At 40.6% G+C, this 23759-nt stretch overlaps 1 protein-coding gene across 1 annotated transcript in view; it reads right to left on the bottom strand.

Annotated features, from left to right (window-relative positions):
• The window catches only part of spon1b (spondin 1b), a 123322-nt gene that overhangs the window by 95711 nt on the left and 3852 nt on the right, over positions 1-23759 (bottom strand). Inside the window, exon 3 of the mRNA XM_084936286.1 lies at positions 1455-1588. Coding sequence (XP_084792412.1) covers positions 1455-1588 — 134 coding nt within the window. The remainder of the gene's footprint in view (positions 1-1454; positions 1589-23759) is intronic.

Raw genomic sequence — 23759 nt, 5'->3', positions numbered from 1 at the left:
GTTTCTATAAATGTTTAAAGTATTTTCATGTATTTTTACGTAAAGCCTTAGTTTCACCTTTACATTTTGCTAATGCATTTGTAAAAATGGACATAAAAACAACATTTTACTGACTGATTGCGAACAATAAAAACATTACCCAAAGGCAACGGTCAACCCAGACGGCCAACACTCTCTGCTACACCTCAAAAACTGCTCAGGAATGACTCTAGGAACACAATGAAAAAACCAAAGTTCTTATTGTCGAGCATCAGCTGTGACTAAACTGGATCAGCCCTAAAAGCCCCAAGACTGAAAGAGCCAGACCACACTTCATCCTCTAAATGTTGTGGCTCATCTGCATATTACAGCCCAACCAATATATGCATATGTCGGGTATGCATATATCGATACATGTCCTTCCTATCATTAGAATTCACATACAGTGCATTTTCCCGCCTTTTTTTATTTATTTAAGGAAACACTGTGTAAAAAAAAGAGCTCTTATTTTATGGAGGCTTTAAAATGACTAATAAAAGGCACAACACTGAACAGTTATTGTTCTTCCAGTGCGTGTCTAGACAAAATAATACCTCCTGATACCGTGCACCTTCTTTAGAGTTTCACAGCATTTCTCCTCAGAGTCGCTGGCGCCATTTCACACATGCACATAAAGCTAAGGTCACACACACTCCTGAAATTACACAGAGGTTTAGAGCCCCACCTGCTTCAAACCACAAATTGCCCCCAGTAATCACCATCCATCTCTCCTTTGTAGAGCTGGTCCCTTTACAGAAGCTAATGCGTGCACCAACTAAAGAAACACCTGGCATCAGCTTACTTAATGTGCTGCCTATAACCGATTACGAGTATCTGTAAAAGCAACAATGACCACACCAGTGAACTATATTCACTAACAGGAGAGATTCTGCTTTGCGGTTGTTTTGTGAAGGAAAAGAAAAAGTAAAAAGGGAGTAAAGTGCTCCTGATGTTGTAGAATTATTTAAGATGACACATGGATGTTAATCTGACCTATTTTATCATTCCAAAGTATTCTTATATTCCTTTCTATTAGATACCCTTGATTTCCAGCAGCATGAAAACCAACTTGCTCAAACTTGCTTGAGTAAAGTTATCTGTCACTTTGACCTTTATGGTTTTGTCACCATGTACAAAAGAAAAAGAAAAAAAACCCACACACAGACAAAACACTCCTATCAGCTAGCAGTGACTGATTTAAAATCTGCCATCATGGCTTTTAAATCCAGACACCTGTGCCTATCACAGTTCAAATAATCTTTCACTATGTGTTATCTTTAAGGTTTGATTTTCCATAAACATGTACTATTCAAGCTTTAACTGGCGTTAGCAATCTGAACTTTTAAACCTGTTTTGACGCAAGAAGCAGCTGTTTTTTTTTCTTTTAACTTTACTAAACGTCTCTGTGATGAATAATCGTAAAAGCAAAAACTTACTTAAGTATAACACAGCCAGTCCCACTGGGTGGTGCTGTCCATAAGACCTGTATCCTGGTGCGTCTGCGAGGCGTGCTCTCTGTCACCGCGGGCGGACAGTTGGTCATGAACTGTGTCTCGTCTTCATCAATGATCTAGAAAGAAAAGGATGAGCATTCAGTATTAAATGGCTTTGCTTCTGAAAAGGTCACTTTGAACTTTATGGCATCAAATAATGTTGGTGTTCCTAAAAATTCCCTGGAAAAAGAGAACTTAGATCAATCCAGGCAAGGGAATTCAAAAACAATGTTACAAGCAAGCCTCACAATGCAATACTGCACCTCTATGCTCTGCCAAGTAGCATAGACAATATATCAAACACAGTACACACAATAGCTTATTAGACAATGTGATTACTTATATTATTTTAGAAGAGCGTGCATTAAAAACCAGAGGCAGGTAGAGTAGCAGCACAGAACAGAGTAGGCATCAGTGACAACAGATTACACTCTTCAAGTTTATTGAAACTGACGAACAATTACACAAAACATAAAATATTCTGTAGGTTTTCAGAATAAAAGAAATGTAGCAGAAATTGATGTTTCAACAAAATGTGAAATAGAAGCAAAACACTTTTGCGTGCTGTCCTTGTATTTAATGACTTTCTGCAGCACATAAGGAGTGATGGTGTGTGCTGGCTTTCCTATTATTATAATAAACTATACAGAGTTAACTATTTGCAACTTTACACAAATTTGGTTTTGGAAACTCTTTCGTAAGCTGGTTAAAAATATTATATAATTCCCAACAGCTTGTGTCAGAACAAATGACCAAACATCCTCCAGCTTCTCTCTCCTGAGGGGCACCAGGCAGGGATGCCCACTCTCCCCTTCACTGTTTGCAATTTTTATTGAGCCACTAGCAGCAGCAATTAGACAGGCTACAACAATTAAGGGCATAAAATGTAAGAATGTAGAACATAAAATCAGCCTTTATCCAGATGATGTGTTACTTTTTCTCCAAAACTCACAAACCAATCTCTCTGGGGTAATTGCATTGATAAACTCTTTCTCAAGAGTCTCAGATTATTCAATTAACTGGTCAAAATCTACAGTTCTTCCGATTAATTGCTCCTTCCATAATTCTTCATCTACCCGACTGCAATCTGGAAATATTAAATATTTAGGTATCTCTCCTAAGCTTGCAGAATTAACTAAATTAAACCACATCCCACTTTTAAAGACAGTAGAAGGCGATCTGGCTAGATGGAAATCTCTACCCATATGACTCATGGGAAGGGCTAGAAAAATGATGGTCTTACCAAAAATAAACTATTTATTTTCAATGATCCCATGTAAGCCATCACAAGATTGGTTCAGATCTCCAGACTCGTATATTTCTGAATTCCTTTGGCGTATCAGCTTAAAAACATTACAAAGGACCAAGGATAAAGGAGGACTAGATCTGCCAAACTTTAATCACTACTTTTTAGCCAACAGGCTTCAGTTCATCTCTAGATGGTTAAAACACACCTTCTTAGATGAACCCTGGATAGATGTTGAACAGGCACTATGTAATAATCTAGAGATTTCAGACCTACCATTTATCAGCTCAAACATCAAACGACATGAATGCTTTAAAAGCATCAACATCAGCTCTTCTCTGACAGCATGGTGGGAGTTTCTAAAAATAACAGTCTTCATTAATCCCATGCAAACGTACACCTATCGGGAACAATCCAGACATATTACAAAACAATAAAATGATCAACTTGCCAGATTGTAGTTATAAAGGAATTAAATACAGTGGAACCCCAACTTACGAAATAAATTCGTTCCAGAGAGTCTTTCGTAAGTCAAAATTTTTGTAAGTCGAAGCACCTTTTTCCATCGCCTTTTCAGTGAGGCGATGCTGGCTGAAGACTGGCTGAGTTCTTGGTGGAGGAGGACCTTGCTCATATTTATCAATAATTTCTCTCTTTCTTTCCATCGAGAGCACTTTAAGCTTCTTCTTTTCACTCGAATCACTTGCAGAAAGTTTTTTCGGCCCCATTATGAATGAACGATAGGCTAATTGCAAACGAAAAGCACACGCAACAACAATACGTCTTTCACGTGGAACAGCGAAACGCAAGTACAAAAGCCAAGGGGTTATCACATGATTCGGAAGGCATTGTGGGCATTAAGGCTCAGCCAGTGGATTTCGTTACGCGGGCATTTTGCCGTACCACGGGCAGAAATATTGCCGTTAAGTGCCTTCGTAACTTGAATTTTTCGTTAAATGGGTCTTCGTAAGCCGGGGTTCCACTGTACTTGGAACATATATTGGAAGGAACAGACTTTATTTCGTTTGACAGACTAGTTATACAATATGGGATCAACAAGAAAAGATTTTTGTAATATCAACAAATTAAATCCATAGTAAAAAACAAATGTAATCCCAGTGAAGCTGAATTACAAACACCACTAAGTGTGGTAAAAAAATTTTAATCCAAAAACTCCCAAATTATTGTCTAAAATATACAGAACACTTTCTAAAATAGATGAATCAATATCCCTTCCTATTGCAAAATGGGAAGTGGATTTATCGATCAGCTTAGACCAAAACCTTTGGTCTCAGATATGCTTAAAAACCTTTCAATGGATCAGAAATCCCAGTTTGCAATTAATACAATACAAAATATTACATAGAGTGCACTATCCTGGTCATAGGATGTTCAAGATGGGCTATACGCCTTCCAACAACTGCTCACACTGCACAGCAAATACACCGGACAATTACATCCACGCTCTTTGGTTCTGTCCACCAGTTCAGAAGTTTTGGCGCGAGATATGTGAAGACTTATCAAAGTGTCTGAAATGTAACATTCCAGCCTCCCCTTTAGTATGCTTGCTGGGCAACTTGGATGAGGTCACTGCAGAAATAAACACAGCCCACATTGGTTTTACAGCCCTATGCATTGCCAAGAAAATGGTCCTCATTAACTGGAAAAATAAAAATAATCTTAATTCGAACCAATATAAAAACCATCTAATAGATCACATTAGTCTTGATACAGCCTCTGCCATCACATTTGATCAATCCCTATGGGCTCCTTTGATCGGCTTCATCGCCTAGTGTGGGTGGGGGGTCATGGTTTGGTCCTGCCTTCGCTATTGTGGTTGATATGGGGGTAAGGACGGACTTAGGGCATCTGGGGATTCCCTAGGACATTTTCCCTGGAGGGCCTAACGCGGGGGTTGTGGCCATAACCTGGTTAGGGGCTCTGGTGGCTGTTAGATGGTGTTTTCCTTATGGCTCCGTACAGCGGAGATGGGGGAGGGTCTGTGCTGGCGGACGTTGGTTACTGGCCTGGTAGCCTGGCTGCCCCTGGGAGGGTCCAGGACGGGCGTGGAGGCTTGGGGGTCTGGGGGTGCTCCGCCCCCTGGCTGGGGCTCTGGCTGGGCCTTGGAGCCTTGGGTCTGGAGGCGGTCTGCTTTCCTCCACCACAGAGAGAAGGGTTACATCTCCTGGGTCCGGGTACCCCCATCCCCAGAGGGGCAAACCGTACCCGGACCTGGGATATAGAGTATGTTTGGGGAGTGTGAATGTGTGTACAGTGTCTATTTATGTCTGTCTCCACGTCGGGTGAGTGCCAAGTATTTGTTTGTGTATATACGGGTGGAAATGCACGTTTGTGTCTGCATGCGCCTGTTCGTCTGTGTCTATATGTCAGGTTGGGTCTTAGACTCCAACTCTCTGGGAACATCTCACGCTCTCCGAGGTATGGCCTCTGGGCCTGAGGCCCGGTCCTCTCTGGCACAGCTGGCTGCCGGCAGAGCCCACGGGCACGTCACTGCAACCCCCTCTGGCCTCTGCTCTGTGGCTGCTGGGTGACCTCTCGTTTGGGGCTCTCCTCAGCTCTTCCCAGGAGGGTGGCACGGTTGCCCCCCTGGTAGTCCTCCTTGGGTCCTCGTATTCTGGGGCCTCTGGATGTCTGGGGCCTGGATCTCCTCCATACCTGCTTCATGGCCTAGGGGACGGGGCTATGGCTCCCCACACTCCCTAGCAGATCGTTACATGGAGAAACCTTTTGAATACAAGCGTGCTGATCCACACAGGTGTACACACGGGTGTTCACAGACACAAACTACACCTTTCTTGGCTGCTACCTCAAAGCACATTGTGCGCTGTCAATATTGCGTACTGCACAATAACATGTAATATTTAGTATCTACTGTTATCTACTGTTAGCTAGTTTATTGTGATGGCTTTGTATTTATTATGTTGCTCTTTTTGTTTGTTTTCTCGTCTGTTCTTTCTTATCTCCATACAGGTGATCCAGGTGTTTTGCTTGTTTTTCTTTTTTTTTCTTCCCCACTTTCTCACCATCTCTTCTCCCCTCTATTTTTCTTTCTCTCCCTCTCTTTCTTTCATTCTTTCTCCCTGTCCTATCCCCCAGTCATGTCTGTCCCGTCTGTAACAACCGAAAATAAAATAAAATAAATACATAATTATAATAAAGGTCAATCAAATGGACCAATATGGCAAGGCCATGACGATCCAATTGTTAAATCCGCTTGGCATCTTTCTTGGCCTTCAGGCAACAATTCTGATGGCTAAAGAGCCATCAGAATTGGCTTTACAATTTTACAGAATTTTACAAACGGGACAGGCAAAAAAAAAAAAAATCCAATACTTACAGGACAGTCAGAACACAAGAATACGCTTATAGTATAAGTTGATGCACAGAATGAGAGGTCTCATCTTCATCACACGGCAAGAAAAATGAAATGTTTCATGTATTATATGATGGTGAAAACAGAGTGTAAATTTAGTTTTAATATGATTTGTTTTATCATTTATGCTTAATCTTAAGACAATATCAGAAGCAGTTTTGATGACATTGACAATTGCTGCTTTTTGCTACTTGGAATCACAGAAATGACACCAGTTTGGGCTGAAAGAAAAGTTGTGGGAAAGCGGACAATTTGAGAGTCCCTGAGAGAGGCTTTGGATAATAACAAACTTGTGTATTCATGACATGTCTAGCACAGTCCCTTCGGTACTTGGACCTTGTCAGACATTTTAATAGACTAAACACACACAAAAAACAAAAGCACACATCCACACATGACCTCTGACCTAGTAGCTAGCATTCTACAGCTGCTTCGCCTCAACAATAACAATGACCTAACACCCAGTCCCAAAGTCCTGAGGACAAAAAGAGGGAGACAAGAGTCACAGACTCTCTTCTTCATTGGGTTGAGAGAAAGGCAGAGTTTTTTGACAGAGGAATCTAAACATATATTAAGAATAACGAGGTGGATTCAAAACAGAACATGTACAAGGATGGCGCAAAGATGCAGTCTAGACATGAGGAAAACTCTGCTTAATTTCTGTAACAGTGCTGGTGAACATTTAACATTGAGAGAAAGAGCACAGCAGTGCTACAGAGTGTGTGATCCTCCTTATGTTATATCAGATTGTTTTGCCTATCGGACAGCACTCCAGTCTGTTTACAATAGAAGCACAATTCACTTTCCACAATGTTTAGTTATTGATGGGAATTTTTGTTCATTCGTTCAGAAGCTGCATAGACTTCCGAACAGAGGTCAGGATTCTGTGCAGGCCAGTAGAGTTCTTCTAGACTAAACTCACTCATCCATGTCTCTATGGACCTTGTTTTGTGCACTGGTGCGCCGTCATGTTGGAACAGGAAGGGTCCATCCCCAAACTGTTCACACAAAGTTGGGAGGAGGCAATTTTCCAAACTGTCTAAGTATGCTGAAGCGAGTTCTTAAGAGTTCCTTTCACTTGAACTAGGAGGCTGCTACTTCGTGGCTGAGTTGCTGTCTTTCCACTTTCTTATAATACCACTAACAGTTGAATGTGGAATATTTAGTAGTGAGGAAATTTCATAACTGGGTTATAAAAGGTATCATCCTATCTGCCGGAATTCACTGAGCTCCTGAGAGCGACCAATTCTTTTACAAATGTTTGTGGAAGCAGTCTGCATGCCTAATCACTTCCACTGGGACACCAGAATTCAATCATTTGGGTGGGTAAGTCAATACTTTTGGCATATAGTGTACATTATAGGTTAAAACATATCCCATGCATATTTAAGACAGTTACGTCTTAACCCGACCCAAAACAAGTCAAGATAGATATTTCAGATTGTCAAAGTGAACACAGCGAAGACCCAGTCCAAATTTAGCTAAGGAAAAAGCACCTGGGTCAAGAAAGTTAATTTCCATGTCAAGACACATAATTTTCAGGCCAAGGTCAAATGTAACTCATAATGGCAGTTCTCGTCTGCTCTCTGTCTGAAGAGTGAGTGAACTTGCTAACTCTGCAGAGTAACGTGAAGACTGCCTTCAGATACTTAATTTGCATGTAAATGCACATGCTCTAATTATAAGGGAAACTTGTCCCTGCTTGCCTTCTACTTTAGTGGTGTAAGTGCAACAAGATGCTAAAATCATAGTTGGACAAAGGATGGCTGTGGTGCTACCCGAGATCTATGTCAGAAAGACAAGAATACAGTTTTCTCATTTCTAAATGTGAATCTTCAAGTTGACTTTAAAGGTTGATCCACAGAAATGATATCATTCACTGTTTCTCAAGTTGGAAACTGTAGCACTTTAACCTCATTTTATCCAGGCTGAAATACAACTTTCAGAGCATTTAATATCCAGCAAGACTACCTTGCGAACTTTTCAAAACACTCATTCCACCATTGATCTATTCAGCGTTTACACTGCATAATGAGCCTTTTATTATGGCCTAAAGAACAGATCAAAAATTAATGCATCACAGCAGTGCTTATTTTCAGAACAGTGCTGTCATGTTGACCCAGCACTTTACTCAGCATCACGGTCATGTCTTGTTTTGTTTTTTTGTATTTAATACTTAAAAAAAAATTTTTTAATTCTAACCAGACACTTTGTTAAGTCGATGCTTTTAACTGTTTGTAAAACATATATATAATCAGCCAATCACATGGCAGCAACTCTGTACATTAAAGGGGAAGAAAGGTGATTTAAGTGACTTTGAACATTGTTGGTCTCAGACAGACTGCTCTGAGTATTTGAGTATTTCAGAAACTACTGACATACTGAGATTTTTACATGCTACCATTTCTAGAGTTTACAGAGAACAGTCTGAAAAGGAGAAAATGCCCAGTGACTGCAGGTCTTTAGGCTAAAATACTTTGATGATGTTAGAGGTCAGGAGAATGGTCAAACTGCTTTACGCTGATAGGAAGGCAACAGTAAGACAAATAAACCCTGGTTACAGATGAGTTATGCAGAAGACCATCTCTGCATGCACAACACATCAAATCTTGAAGCAGACGAACTACAGCGTTGGATGCCACGCCTGTCGGGTAAAAACAAGATACTGAGGCTACAGTTTGAAAAAGTTGACCAGATTTGGACAACAAAAAATTGGAAACATTTTGCCTGGTCTGATGTTCTGCTGCCGCATTTGGATTGTAAGGTCAAAAATTGACATAAATAACATAAAACCGTGGCTCCATCCTGCCCTGTATTAACAGTTCTGGCTGGAGGTGATGCTCAGTTGGTAACCCTAGTACCAGACGAGCATTGTTTAAAGATGACAGTGTACCTGAGTATTGTTGTTGACCATGTGCATCCTTTTATGATCACAGTGTGCCCATCACCTGATGGCTACGTGCAGCATGATAAAATGTAACATATGTAACAAAGTCCAAACCTGATGAAGAACAGCTGGGACTGGTGGAACAGCAGATTCACATCATGATAATGGAGTTGAAAAACATGCACCAACTGTAAGATACGATACTGTCAATATGAAGTGCTATGCTAAAAAAGGGCAAGTCCCAAGTCTGGAAAAGGACACAGTTAAGAGAGATAAATGAAATGCCACTTCAAGATAATCTAATGTTAGAAGTCAAGAAGGTTAAGGTCACAAGTAAAGACTCCAGTCTGAAACACTGGCTTTAAAGTCACTGCACGAAAAACAGTCTGAAGACAGGCGAGTCTTAAATTAAGACAAGTATGCAAATCTGCAACTGCACTAATCACAGTGAGGCTTTACGTCCAGAAAATAAAATCCCCAATACGGACAGCCTTGTAGAAGAACAACTACTTACACAGTGGTGATATTTCTGTCATGACTATTCTGTAAACAGTAAAGCTACTAACAAGTCAGACACATTGAATGTTCAACCCATATTGTTCAATCACCCAAAATGTGCAAGCAATGGAAAGACAGAACAAAAAACCCTGAAAGGACGAGTGAAGGCGTGTGAGAAGACTCGCAAAGCAGCGTTTATTTTCACTGCACACCCCGGTGTCTGCGAATGTCCACGCCACGGTTTGTCTGTCTCAATCTCGCTCTCTCAATCTCTTGCTCCATGTTGAGACAGTAAACACAGATGCTTCAGAGTCCCTGCACAAGCAAACGCAGAACTGTGCTTACACACACACACAAAACAAAGAGACAGAGAGCTCAAGACAGACAATGCAAACCCACGATCCCCAGAGAAATGTGACAATAAGAGTGATATTAGTGTGCAATGCTGTGCGTGTTGGGTTTTTTTTTTTTTGGTTTCGGTTAGTGTGTGCACAGACTTTGCAAGTTAGTAATTAAATGCAAAGCAGTTACAAAGGAGTGAATACAGTTAAAACCTTTGGGACTTGAGTGCAAAGATAAAACTTTTCAGAGGAAAAACATAAGCAGACAGAAAGATAGATTGAAATGTCACGTCAACACTTGAAGACGAGCTTATTTCAGAAAGTAACAAAGTTCTCTTGTCTTGATGAAGACCTCGGAGGCACCGACATTTTGCCTTGAGCTTTCCATCAATCAAAGCTGTGCCATTACTGCAGAACACCGCTGAGATCTTGGGGCTATCACCAATATTGCATCATATTACATTTTTTGTCTGAGCCACCCAACCAAGGGAGAAGTGTCACAAATCCAAACAGCTACTCTGTAAAAGAAAAAAAAAATCAGACATATGTGTGTGTGTGTGTGTGTGTGTGTGTGTGTGTGTGTGTGGCTCTATTTCCTAGCAAATGGAGCCAATTCTGTGGCTTTTGGCATTCAATTACACAAAATAACGCTGAAAAAGAGGGAGTGCATTGTTCATTGGGTCTATTTCTTATAAAAAAGAGCCCCAAAGCTCTTTTTAAAATCTCCTTCTTTTACAGTGATATCCACATTTATAGAGCACTAATGGTTTGCGGGGGTCATTTCAGAGAAACTCTTAAAACCGTTTTGCTGTCACAGTGATCAGACCAAAGAGTCTTCATCTCTTGTTTGTGTTCATGCACACTAGAAATGGTCTGCCAGGTTTTTTATGAAGTCTCAAATGATTTGCTTCCTGCCCTTCTTTCAGTTTGTTGCGTTCTCTTTTCTCACATTATTGACATGTGGCGATAAAAGCACTGAAAACATCCGACAAGTCTGTCACCTTGACAAAACAGCATATTTAGGGGGCACACTTAATGACTGACCCACAGTAAAACGACTTTGTATGACAGAAAACTGTTTTTAACCTGTTTCTCAAACCTCATTATATAGTCACTGACTTTTCGATCTCTACAAATAGACATTTGCATATCAATGTGCAGAATCTGTAGGCAGCAGGCAAAATCCCGGTTCTGCAAGCTTTCTGGGTACTCTCTATATGAAATCATGGGCCATAATGCAACCACAAAAACCCTTGACTTTAATATCACAGTATATTTTGAAGAATGTATTTGCATTGTTACAGTCAGGCTGTAAACAATGACCGGCACACAAACAGGAAGTCTTGGCCTGGATGCTTTGATGATGTTAGATATCAAATATCTGAATATGTGATGGTTACACAGGAAGACTCATTGCTTCTGGTGACAGCACCCAGTGACAAGTCATCAGATGATAACCAATGGGTTACCAGATTGCTGGCTTCGCTTCCATGGTAACCAGCTGTTTCATTCTGTGTATGCGTGAATCTGGAGAAGTTAAAACCAACAAAAATAACTAAATAAATACATTTAAAAACAGAACATTAGACTTTTTCAGTAAGTTACCTCTATCTATCAGTCAGTAAGCAGCTGACCTTGGTTTTAGTCAAAAAAAATCTCTGGTACAATGAACTTTAAGCATATACAAACAGTTCAAATGGGAGGAACATAAAAGGTGAATAACTGTATGAAAGGTTACTGGTTTATTCCAAATGGCAGAAAGCCTCGCCTAGAGTCCATGGTAGCAATTTAACTTGAATAATACCTTATCCAGTCATTTTTTAAACAGATAAACATGTTTAATATGCATATTCATTGAGTCCCTTTGTGCATGTATGTATGTGCCTGTCTTCTAGCCTCTTTTGGCCCACAGAGTTTGTTTAGGCTATTGCCAGCACGAAACAGCATGAATAAACTATACAGGCTCCTGCACAGACCCAAACTGAGTCACAGAGAGTGGAGATCACTGCAGTCACCCTCAATCACTTTTTCCTTCCAAACACTAAAAATGAAGTGGTGATATTTTCCGTGACAGCAAACAGTGGCAATTAGTTTTTCCTTTTGCAAGTAATTTTGCCTGAGCTATTATTCCAGTAATGTAGATTAAACCACAATTTCACACAATACTGTGTCATTAGGAATTTGTCAAGTGGGAGGAAATCTTTGGATCCTAATTTGGTCTTCATTTTTGGAGCTTCGTTGTGCTATTTTTTGCACGCAACTTCCCAGAGATCGACCGTCAGTCAAACAGTGTAATTAGTATAATGTCAGAGGGCGAAACTTTACTTCAAAAGAAGAAGAAGAGTTTAATTGCAGGACCCGGTAACTCCTGGTGTTCCATCAAACAAGCTATTCACTGGTTGTTTTGCAGTGGTGTTGCTGCATTAGTGTTTTCTATTATTGGTTTTGGGGTCCAATATGTTTTTCTGGTTTATCAGCAAATAAAATTTCAAAAACAACCAATGTATCAATAAGGAAATATTACCAGTTTGGTAATCACTTATAACAAAAATCTAAGCATGAGCACATAATATTTTGATTTAGGTAATAAAAATAAAAAATAGCGCTTTGGGTGTGCATATGTTAGAGGACAGTGATGTATGTTTTTTCTCTTTTAGGCTACTTTTCTCTTGTATTGTATCCTGAACATTGAAATATCCGTCACGAAGCTTCTAATATGAAGTGTTTTTAATGTTTGAACCTGTTTGAATAACATCGTTCACTGAATGTAATTTGGGAGTTTATAGAAACATTAGTGGATCTCCTGTTTGTTGCCCATAGCTGGCTGTGAATCAGATTATTGCCTTTGATTTTAATACATACCTGCAGCATTACACAGCATCCATAAACAAAGAGTGATATGTGCATTTGCAATAAAATCTTTTACGCCGGATGGATCAGAATCTGAAGGTAAATAATCCTGTGTTCTCTACGTTTTAAACATGTCAGCTGTTAAACAGACTCCAGATTTATTTGTCGGGAACGTTTGTAATAAAGCAGACACACTCTGGATGAATCCTATGTTCCATGTGAGCTGTCAGTATTCATCTTGAGAATAGCCGCAGGACCCAAACAGTCCCGTCAACGGCTGACTGTTAGCACTGTTGCCTCTCAGTAATGGCTCATTGGTCGTGGGTCCAAATCTAGGCTGGGTCCTTTCTGTATGTTCAGCTTCCTCCCAAAGACATGCATGAGGGTTTGGTTAGCTGGTGAGTCTAAATGGTTGTCTGCCAATATGAGCCCTGCAATATATAGCCCCTTTGCAGGGTATACCCCGCCTTCCTCTTAGTGCTTAAAATCTGATACTTTGTTACTTTTAATTTTACAAAATAATAATATGTGCCTGTGTTTTCAGTAGATTAGTTGCCCCCTCATCAGGGCTGCTTGTTGGCGACACATCAGATTTGTGCATTTCTTGATCGATGACATTAGTCATTGAAAAAAACTGACCCGTCTTGAAATTTTCAATTACCTGTTGTGCATTGTAAGTCTGACTCCTGGCAATGCCATCTCTAGCTGTTCTTATAAGAGTGATGGTTGTGAGGAACCAAGTATGAGATCAGTTCTTCTTTTTTTTGAAGATTAACCTACTGGGAACCAGTTTTTTTGTTGTTTAAGTTTAATCAGCGATGGAGCTGTAATTACTTATGCCTAGGGATGGGTATCGAAAACCGGTTCTTGTTGAGAACCGGTTCCCACTGCTTCAATTCCTTGGAATTGTTTGCCATTTTTGCAAACGATTCCCTTATCGATTCCAGTCGCCCCGAATGACATCACCACGTTGCGGAGCGTCATTTACCTGGCAGGAAACATGGCGGCTCAAAACTTTGGTTATACTTTACGAGAACGGATGACAACAGGGCAACTTGCAATACTTGCTAAGTAGATATTTCATTTAAGGGAGGAAACACTACGAATATGCAAAAGCATTTGCTCACAAAACACGCGATAACCTTAAATGAATGTCGTGTTTTTAATTCGCTCCGGCCAGGCCAGGATAGACGAATGTCACAGAGCAGTGACAAGTTTGTGGTAAAAGGCTTGCACCCATTTGCCACAGCAGATGCCCCCGATTTCCGGTAAGTGAATGTGTTTAATCGTAGGCAGGGACATTACTGGATATTCTTGTGTAATTTCTACAGAATAATTTATGTTATACTTTGTTATTGCTACAGAAGAATATTTATTTTATTATTTTACATTTACAATTTTTTTTCCTGGGGACCCTGTGACACCCCATTTGAGAGCCGTAGGCTGTGGATCTCTTAAGATCTCACTGTTGGGTTTGTAAGGCCATGTTACTCCTAAATTTCTATCTTGTTCAAAGAGAAGATATAGAACAAAGTTCTAAGCTAATCGACCTTAGTGTTCTCCTTTTTTAAAAAGAATCGATAAGAGAATCGATAAAGAATCGAATCGTTAAACAGAATTGAAAATGGAATCGGAATCGTGAAAATCTTATCAATACCCATCCCTACTTATGCCAAATAAATATTTCCTGCAGACAGATATTTAAAATTCACATTCATTGCAGCAGAATAAAGTTATCAGACACCAAAGTGCAGCAAATGCTCTTGCTCAGTATTTGGGTATTGCTTGAATAACCATAATGTTAGATTAATTGCGATGCAGATTTGCATAACGATCATTTATTTATATGGTTTGGATGGCTATAAAATGCCCTAAAATGATATGTCACCTACTTCTGAGAATTCGTTTTGTCAGACACTCGAAGAGCTAGAACTGAATCCCCAAAGAATCAAAGAGGCCTGTACTCATTGTCTTGATGCATAATGTATTTAATAAGTCTTAATCAGAGCAGCGCGCATTATTTATGCAAACCTCAAGCATCTGAAGCAACCAGCTTGCCAGGCATAATAAATAGAAGTTGTGTAAACTCTTGGAAGTTCCTTGAAGTCAATAAGCACACAGTTGTCCTTGTAATCTTCTGCCCATCAGAAAACAGAGACGGGGGGGGGGGGGGCGCTAGCGAGCCAGCAATGGAGTAGGACGTGTTTCTGAAGGCTCCCGCTAACCGAGTTTCAGAAATAGTTTTTTTTCCAACCTACAAAGTCTCATTTTATGTCACAGGGGAAGCTAACAGTTTTATATACTATATTAAAGCTTCATTCGAGACAAAATGGCATCTAACCTAAGGAAATACAAGTACACTGGAGGAACAGCGGCTAGGCCCGGCGCATCCTCGGGCGAGAATACCAATGGTGGCCCAAGGGCGGCGCCCGGCTCAGCGACCACTGAGGAACAGGCTCAGCAGAGCGATGGGCGCTTTGTGGACACTGATGCCCTGAAATTGGAGCTTCTTCAATCCATCAAAGACTCAGGAATGCACTGAAAGAAGATTTTGATAACATTAGGGCTGACGTGCAAGAAGTGAGAAATGAGATTGCTAACAATACGGCGGCAGCGCGCGCTGAAATGGATGGAGTTAAGGCCACGGTGAAAGAAGTAGAGGACGGGCTGTCAATGTGGAGAGATGAGGTGGTCACCTTGCAATCTACAGTGAAGACTTTGAGGAAGGAGCTATCTGACCTGAAAGATAAATGTGATGACATGGAAGGCAGGATGCGGAGATCTAATATCCGTATCATAGGGGTCCCGGAGGGCCCGGATTCGAGCTCCACCACGGCCGTATCCACGCTACTACGTGAAGCGCTGGGTATGGATAAAGATGTTATTGTCGACCGCTCACACAGGAGTCTGGCCCCGAGAAGGCCGGGTGGTAACCCGCGGGCCATCGTAGCCAAGCTTCATTACTACCAGGATTGTGTGGAAATTCTACGCCGTGCCAGGACCCAAGCTCCGCTGAGGTTCAATGGACAACCAATTGCAATATTCCCGGATTTTACGACCTCGGTGGCCCGAGCTCGGGCTGCTTTTACAGAAGTCCGGAAACTTCTCCGTGAGCAGGAAGGTATCCGTTTTGGGATCAGGTTCCCAGCGCGACTTTGTATCACGCACAACGGGGAGGAGAAAGAATTTCTGGATGCGGCGAAGGCAATGGAATATGTTAAAGAACATATTATCAACGTTTGAGGAGGCTGCGCCTGATGCTCTATGTGGGAGGGCCTAAGATCAGTGCTACGGTTGGTTGTCTCAGTTATGGATGAGTGTACATGACTCTGCTTATTGTAGCGTTCGCACTGTGATGAAAAGTTCAAAGAGACACTTCTTGTTCAGACATTTAAACTTATTTCATAAACACATTTTGGTTCATTTTATTTCATGACAATACCATTGGGTTTAGAAAAGTTCTATACTTTGTTTGGATGTCGATATATATATGTATGTATGTGTATATGTATATGTATATATATATATATGTATTTTTTTTTCTTTTTTTATTTATTGTCTTTTTTTTGTAGGATATGTTATGTCAAGCGGCCAGCGGGAGCCTAAGGGTCTGGCTTATAGTAACCCAAACAAGCACTAGGCTATATGTGTGGATCTGTTTGCAGGGGGTTTGGCAGTCACCATGTTCGATCTGGTGTAATTGCTCATTGTGTTCTTGGTTTGGGCTTCAGCCAGATATGTTTATTTTACTTATCACTGTGTTTTTTGTTTTGTTTTTTCCTTTTTTTTCTTCTTCCCCTCTCTTTCCTCTTTTCCCATGCGTGTCGTGCATCTGGAGCTTTCATATTTTACTATTTGAGCAGGGATGAGTACAGCGCGATCATTTAGTGATCGGGTGGTAAATTTTGTAAGCTGTAATGTAAAATCACTCAACCATCCGGTCAAGCGGAAAAAGGTTATTACTCATTTACAACGACTTAGAACGGATATAGCATTTCTCCAGGAAACGCATCTGCGTACCTCTGATCATCTTCGAATCAAGTCTGGATGGGTAGGCCAGATATATCACTCTAAATTTAATTCTAAAGCTCGGGGGACAGCAATATTGATAAGCAAAACTTTACCATTTATAGCCACAACTGTAGATGAAGACCCTGCAGGCCCTTTTGTTGTAGTTGTAGGACATTTATATAGTTTCCCCTTGATTTTAGCGAATGTCTATGCCCCTAACTGGGACGATCATAGTTTTTTCACTAACGTCTTTGCACGGCTTCCCAACATGGCAACACATAATATTATTCTTGGTGGGGACCTAAATTGCTCATTATCTGCTATGGACCGCAGCTCGCACAAAAGCACGCCTGTTTCAAAATCAGCACGTGTTATACTGCGTTTGCTTCATAACTACGGGTTAGCTGATGTATGGAGATTTCGTAACCCAAATTCAAGTCAATATTCTTTTTTTTCTAATGTCCATAAGACATATTCTCGTATAGATTATTTCTTTCTGGACAAAAAACTCCTCCCTTTAGTAACAGACTGTGATTACAAGGCCATGGTGATTTCAGATCATTCACCTGTTGTTCTTTCAATGCGTATTCCCAATGCCTACTCTAATTATCGGCCATGGAGGTTCAATCCAGTATTGTTAGCAGACGAAGAGTTTGTTAATTATATTAGGTCTCAAATAGATTTCTTTCTTGCTATCAATCAAACTCCAGAGATGTCACCATCAACTGTTTGGGAATCCCTAAAAGCATATCTGAGAGGCCAGATAATCTCATTTTGTGCGAACAAAAAGAAGAGGGATACTGAGCGACTCTCTCAATTAGCTGACGAAATTACTAAACTAGACGCTGTATATAGCCATTCCCCTGATCCGGTATTATATAAACGTAGGCTGAAATTACAAACTGAATATAATCTTATATCTACAAAACAGGCTGAGTATCTAATTTCGAAGTTGCGTAGCTACTCGTATGAACATGGAGAAAAAACAGGCAAGCTGCTAGCTCATCAGCTACGACAAAGAACAGCTAATCAAGCTATCCCTGAGATCCGGAATGACCAGGGAATAAGATGCACGGATAACCAAGGTATAAATAATAGTTTTTTTAAATACTATCAGACTTTATACAGCTCCCCCCCAGCTAAGGATGACCTGGCACTAGAAATTTTCTTTGAGAAACTAGATATCCCTTCCTTAGGAGACGATGCGGCCACCAGTTTGGAGGAGCCCATTTCTAATGCTGAAATTGAAATGGCCATACGGAGTATGCCATCTGGAAAATCACCTGGCCCCGACGGGTATCCTTCTGATTTTTTTAAGAAGTTTTCTAACCAATTGAATCCATTGTTAAAATCGACTTTTGAAGAATCTTTCCTCTCACAATCCTTGCCTCCAACAATGCGTCAAGCAGTGATCTCCCTAATTCTAAAAAAGGATAAGGATCATTTAGATTGTGGCTCATACCGTCCAATATCTTTGCTGAACACGGACACCAAAATCCTTGCTAAAGTGTTGGCCCGCCGTTTGGAGAAACATCTGCCCTCCATTATCTCACCCGATCAGACAGGCTTTATCAAAAACAGGTACTCGTTTTTTAATATTAGACGTTTATTAAATATAATCTATAGCCATGTCAAAGGTAATGTATTGGAAACTGTTATTTCGCTTGATGCTGAGAAAGCGTTTGATCGGGTGAGATGGGACTTTCTTTTCCATACGCTTGAAAAATTTGGCCTCGGGAGTAATTTTGTATCCTGGATAAAAGTATTGTACTGTGACCCTGTAGCGGCCATTCGGACCAACAATAGTCTGTCCCCCTTTTTTCAGCTTCAGCGTGGCACACGACAGGGGTGCCCTTTGTCACCTCTCCTTTTTGCCATCGCAATTGAACCGCTAGCCATTGCTCTGAGACACTGTGTTGAGGTTGAGGGAATACGTCGTGGGGATATCGAGCATAAAGTCTCTCTTTATGCCGACGACATGCTCTTGTTTATTTCCAACCCTTCAAATAGCCTCCCTAAACTTTTAGATGTACTTAAGGAATTCGGGACAATTTCCGGATATAAGGTGAATTTCGGGAAAAGCGAGGCAATGCCTTTAGGTACAATAACCGGGGAACTTTCATCTATTTTAGCACCTTTCAAACTCAGCTATAACAAGTTCAAATACTTGGGCATTTGGATTACGCAGAACCATAGAGACTTGTATAAAACTAATTATCTTCCTTTATTGTCTAAGCTAAAGGAAGATTTTGGAAAGTGGGAGTCCTTGCCTCTTTCGCTGGTTGGTAGATTAAATATCATTAAGATGACTATATTTCCTAAATTTCTATATCTTTTTCAGTGTCTTCCAATTTTTTTAACTAAGTCATTTTTTAATAATCTAAATAGTCAAATCTCCTCCTTCATTTGGAACAAAAAACCACCTAGGCTGAAACAGAGTGTATTACAAAGACCGCGGAGCGCAGGAGGCTTAGCACTCCCAAATTTTTTGTTTTATTACTGGGCAGCTAATATAAGGGCATTATTGTACTGGATAAAAAACCATGATAATTTATCATCATCATGGGTAACACTGGAGCAGCTGTCGGTGAGTCAATACTCCCTGATGTCTTTGCTGTGTGCCAGATTACCTCTGGCGGGACCGATCTCCAGCTTCACCACGAATCCTCTTGTTGTCCACTCACTAAAATTATGGTATCAGCTCAGCAGGCACTTTAAACAGACTGAACTCTCTCTTAATGCACCACCGCATAGACATTGCATGTTCTCCCCATCCTTAACGGACAAGGCATTTAACATATGGACAAAGCTTGGAATAACATCAATGACTGCTCTTTTCACGGACAATATCTTTTCCTCATTTGAACAGCTGGTGAACAAGTTCAAGATCCCTCAGTCACACTTTTTCAGGTATCTACAACTCAGGAATTTTGTTGCTTCTAATACTGACTGCTTTCCGTCCTGTCCACCTCCATCCCTTTTGGATGATATTTTTGATTTTAAACCAAATGCCAAGCGGGCTATAAGTGATGTTTATGAGCTGTTAAGTAATTTTAGGCTGTCCACATTGCAATCACTTAGGGAACGATGGGGAAGTGATCTTGGCCAACGGATTGCAGATGAGACTTGGCATAAGATAATCAATAGAATTTCTTCGTCATCTATTTGCCTTAAACATGTGGTGATTCAGTTCAAAGTGGTTCACCGTCTCCATTGGTCTAAAACTAGACTGAATAAAATCAAGGATGGGTTTGACCCCACATGTGACCGGTGCAAACGAGAGCCTGCTTCCCTATTTCACATGTTCTGGGCATGTCCAAAACTGGGTAGCTTTTGGAAAAGCATATTTGAAACCATGTCCAACATATTTGGTTTTCCAATTGCACTCTGCCCGTTTATAGCTATTTTGGGGGTGACGCCTTGTGATGCCAGTCTTTCCAAATCACACTCTGATCTTCTGGCCTTCTGCACTCTTTTGGCCCGTAGAATGATATTATTGAAATGGAAAGAGCCACTTCCACCTGTATATGGGCAATGGGTTAAGGATGTCATGTACTATACTCAGCTGGAAAAGATCCGCTACACTGTAAAAGGTTTGGTTCGGAGGTTTTATGACACATGGCAATCTTTTCTTACTTAATATGTACTTAAGTCCGGATACTATTGCTTAATGTGCGTGTGAGTGGGTTTTTTTTTGTTTTGTTTTGTTTTTTTTGTTGTTGTTGTTTTGGTTTTTTGGGGTTTTTTTCCCTTGCTGTTGTTCATTTATTTTATTATTTACTTTGTATCTGTAATTTTATTTTATTTTATCTCTTCTTTCCTCTCTGGCTGGGTTTTAGTTACACTGTTCTGGATGGGTGGGTGGGTGGGGGGGCACGACTGTTTGTTAATATTGCCGTAATTGTTGTTGGAAGCAATTCTTTGTTCAATAAAAAGACCTTGATCAAAAAAAAAGAAAACAGAGACGGGCTGTTAGAGGCGGTGCTTGGGCTTTGGGTGCTAACAGAAGCAATAATTACTGCAGGATTACTTTAGAGGGTGATTACACTACATATCAGGTCACCATCATTCCAACCCTGCACACATCCTTCACACCCTTTTCTTTATAGCTCTCCAAGTTCTACTTGGCTTGTGTAATTGCCTCTGTCTCAAGCCTATGGCTTTAAACGGATTGAGTTTGTTTATCCCCAGCTAAACTCAGAACCCCGGATAATCTGTGCAAGAAAAAAAGAAGAAGATAATATCTCCCGTCTGCTCAACGCTTCGCTTATCCAAACAAGCTCCGTTTGTCTCCCTGAGCAATAACACGTTGCTGGCCTAGATAAATATGACCCACGTCCCACAGTAACACAAGGAGGGCTGGGAAAAACACACACGCAGTCCCACTCTTATACCCGTATGCCCATTCAGCGCATGTATAAGCACAAAGGCACACATTTCAGAGCAGACAATGAGCGCCGGGTGAGTGCGATACCGAGTCTCCCTCACAGATGCACACTGGCAGCACATGTTCTCCAAGGTCTGACACATTAAGGCAGAAGTCTTTTAATGGTAGTAATGGGGACAAAGAGAAGTTTATTGCTTAAGCAAAAAAACTATGAGCAGCAGCTCTTAGTTGTGGTGTTTTAGTGAAGCAGCAGGCGGGCACATTCCAGGACAGCTGCCAGAGACAACAGAGCACCGGAGAGCAAGGAGAGAGAACAGCCGTACAGGGAAACACAACTGTGTTCATTTGGCTTCTCTTTCTATGCGCAATAACAATCATGACTTTGCAGAACTAGCAGCATAATTAACTTGAGGAAAATAAAATTTCAGGCATTGTTGTGCATAACTCATTTCAAGTATTATTATGTAAACCTCAATGATAAAGAGAAGCCTGGCTTGATGGATTTAGGTCATTTAGATAAAAAGCCAGACTCACTGTCATGCTGCATCTTCTCTTATCGACCCACTATTATAAAATGGGACACAAAGGACAGCGTATTTAATGAATGAAGTCATCGTAATAACTTGTTTCTGTTACCAAGTGAATCCAAAGTAAAGTTTGCATTTGGATAATCAAGTGAACTATGCTACGTGTCTGTTTTTCTACCCCCACATCAACTTTTCAGAACTTTTCCAAACCAAGCAGTCTTGACGAGGTTTTGACAAGAGCTTATCTCATTGGTCCTTAATCATTTCCCACATTTTTGGGAAAAGTGGAAATCACAACTGTCAATTAAAGAACAAAGAGAATCTGATGGATTCTACCAATATGTATCAAACAGATTGCAAAGGCAGATTGTCAACTTTAATTCAGTTCAAGCTCAGCCCACACTGTTCCAGTTTCTGCTCTCTGCCTACTCCCTGGTCTCAGCCTCACTCCAGACTCTGCTGGGACTCTGAGGTTGAGACAGGGAGGTGCAAGGAGCAAAAATCACACAGAAGTTTGAACTGTTTAAACCAAAAAGCTAGTTAGCTGAACTGCATGACTGCCCAGCTGACTTTCGGTGAATTGGATGTCACCGAATGTCCTTCATCTGAATTCAGACAAAACCAAGGTCCTATTGGGAGCGAACAAACAATGTGGGGTGTTTCTGGAATCTTTGTTTTCCTACAAGCTGGTTTGTGAGCTAGAAAGAAAAATCCACATTTATAAAGTTTACTTTTTCTGCCTTAAGATGTTTTCACAACACTTTCATCCTCAAGAACTCAATTTTTCAGACCAGCACACAGCTAGTTTCAACAGTTGGTGTTTTTCTCTTTCGTGTTCAATGTTTTTAATGGATGACTTTTTTTGGGGTGTGTGTTGTTGTTTATCCTCTGGCTGCTGTTTGTCATTTATCATTTGCAAAGAATGTTCATTAAAAATGTTCTTGTTAGATAAGTTGGAGAACAAACCTAGAGGCATCTCTGCTGCAGGAGGCAAAGACAGGCATGTGAGACTTCACACTATATAGAATTACCAGAGCAAAAGCAGCCCAGTAAATGAACCAATGAACCAGTAAACAAATATATTAAGTATCAGTTCAATCTCTCCCTCTCTTTTAGTCTCTGCGGGGCAGAACAAATGACTGTGAATGAACAATTCACCTGAAGAATGTTGGAAAAAAATGATATTTCAGCAAAGCCTGGACATTTTTATGCATTTCTTTAAAAAGATGCTTTAAAAGAAAATGAATGTCACAACATGGATTTATTTAAAAGTACATTTAAAGTTCATCTATAAAAAATATACAAAGAGGATTTTTCCCTGTATTAAATTTGTCATGTCCAAGACAAATGGAATAATGTTCAGAATCACCTGTGTTTGGGACCCACCACAGTGTGCAGTGTGCAACCAAGAACCCAGGTTGCATGTGGGGGATGAACTGATAAATGAAATTTTTATGTCTAGGTTTAATTATTTGTATTTTTTAGCACCTTGAAGTGCATCTGCAGTATAAGAAATAAAGGTGTGTTTTTTCTTCTCTTGAATCCTTTTGTCAGGGCCAGGTCCACTGATGGGGTGCAGAAACACCGCAGGTGAGGCTTGGACAAACAGGTGGAAAATATAAAGTGAAGGTAAGGTGAAGGATTTTTTTTTCTTAGAAAATAAACAGGCAAGGATTTCCTGACCGTTATTCAAGTAAAGTTCAACTTGAAACCGTCTTTTGTTGTTGTTTGATGTGAACTTTTTTGGGTGTTGAAGTGAGGCAAGCTGGAAAAAGTGAGTGTCTTTAAATGAAGAACGGCAAATACGGCTCGTTTTGGACAAAGAGTGAACTAAGGGGCTGCACCAAGATGCTAACCCCAACTCGTCGTGGCAGATGGCCCCGCCCCTCCCTGAGCCTGGTTCTGCCAAAGGTTTCTTCCCACTGTCGCCAAAGTGCTTGCTCATAGGGGGTCATATGATTGCTTTACAATATAAAGCGCCTTGAGGCGACTGTTGTTGTGATTTGACACTGTATAAATAAAATTGTATTTAATTTAATTATATCCCAATTCATAAGAATTATTTTGGATTGTGATTCATGCAAAGCTACTGAGATAGCAGACAGCA

This window comes from Perissodus microlepis, chromosome 7, assembly GCF_051167445.1.
Source record: "Perissodus microlepis isolate ML-2025 ecotype Zambia chromosome 7, ASM5116744v1, whole genome shotgun sequence".
NCBI classification, from domain to species: Eukaryota; Metazoa; Chordata; class Actinopteri; order Cichliformes; family Cichlidae; genus Perissodus; species Perissodus microlepis.
The sequence above is the reverse complement of the archived record's forward strand: the minus strand, read 5'-3'. Positions and strand labels throughout refer to the sequence as shown.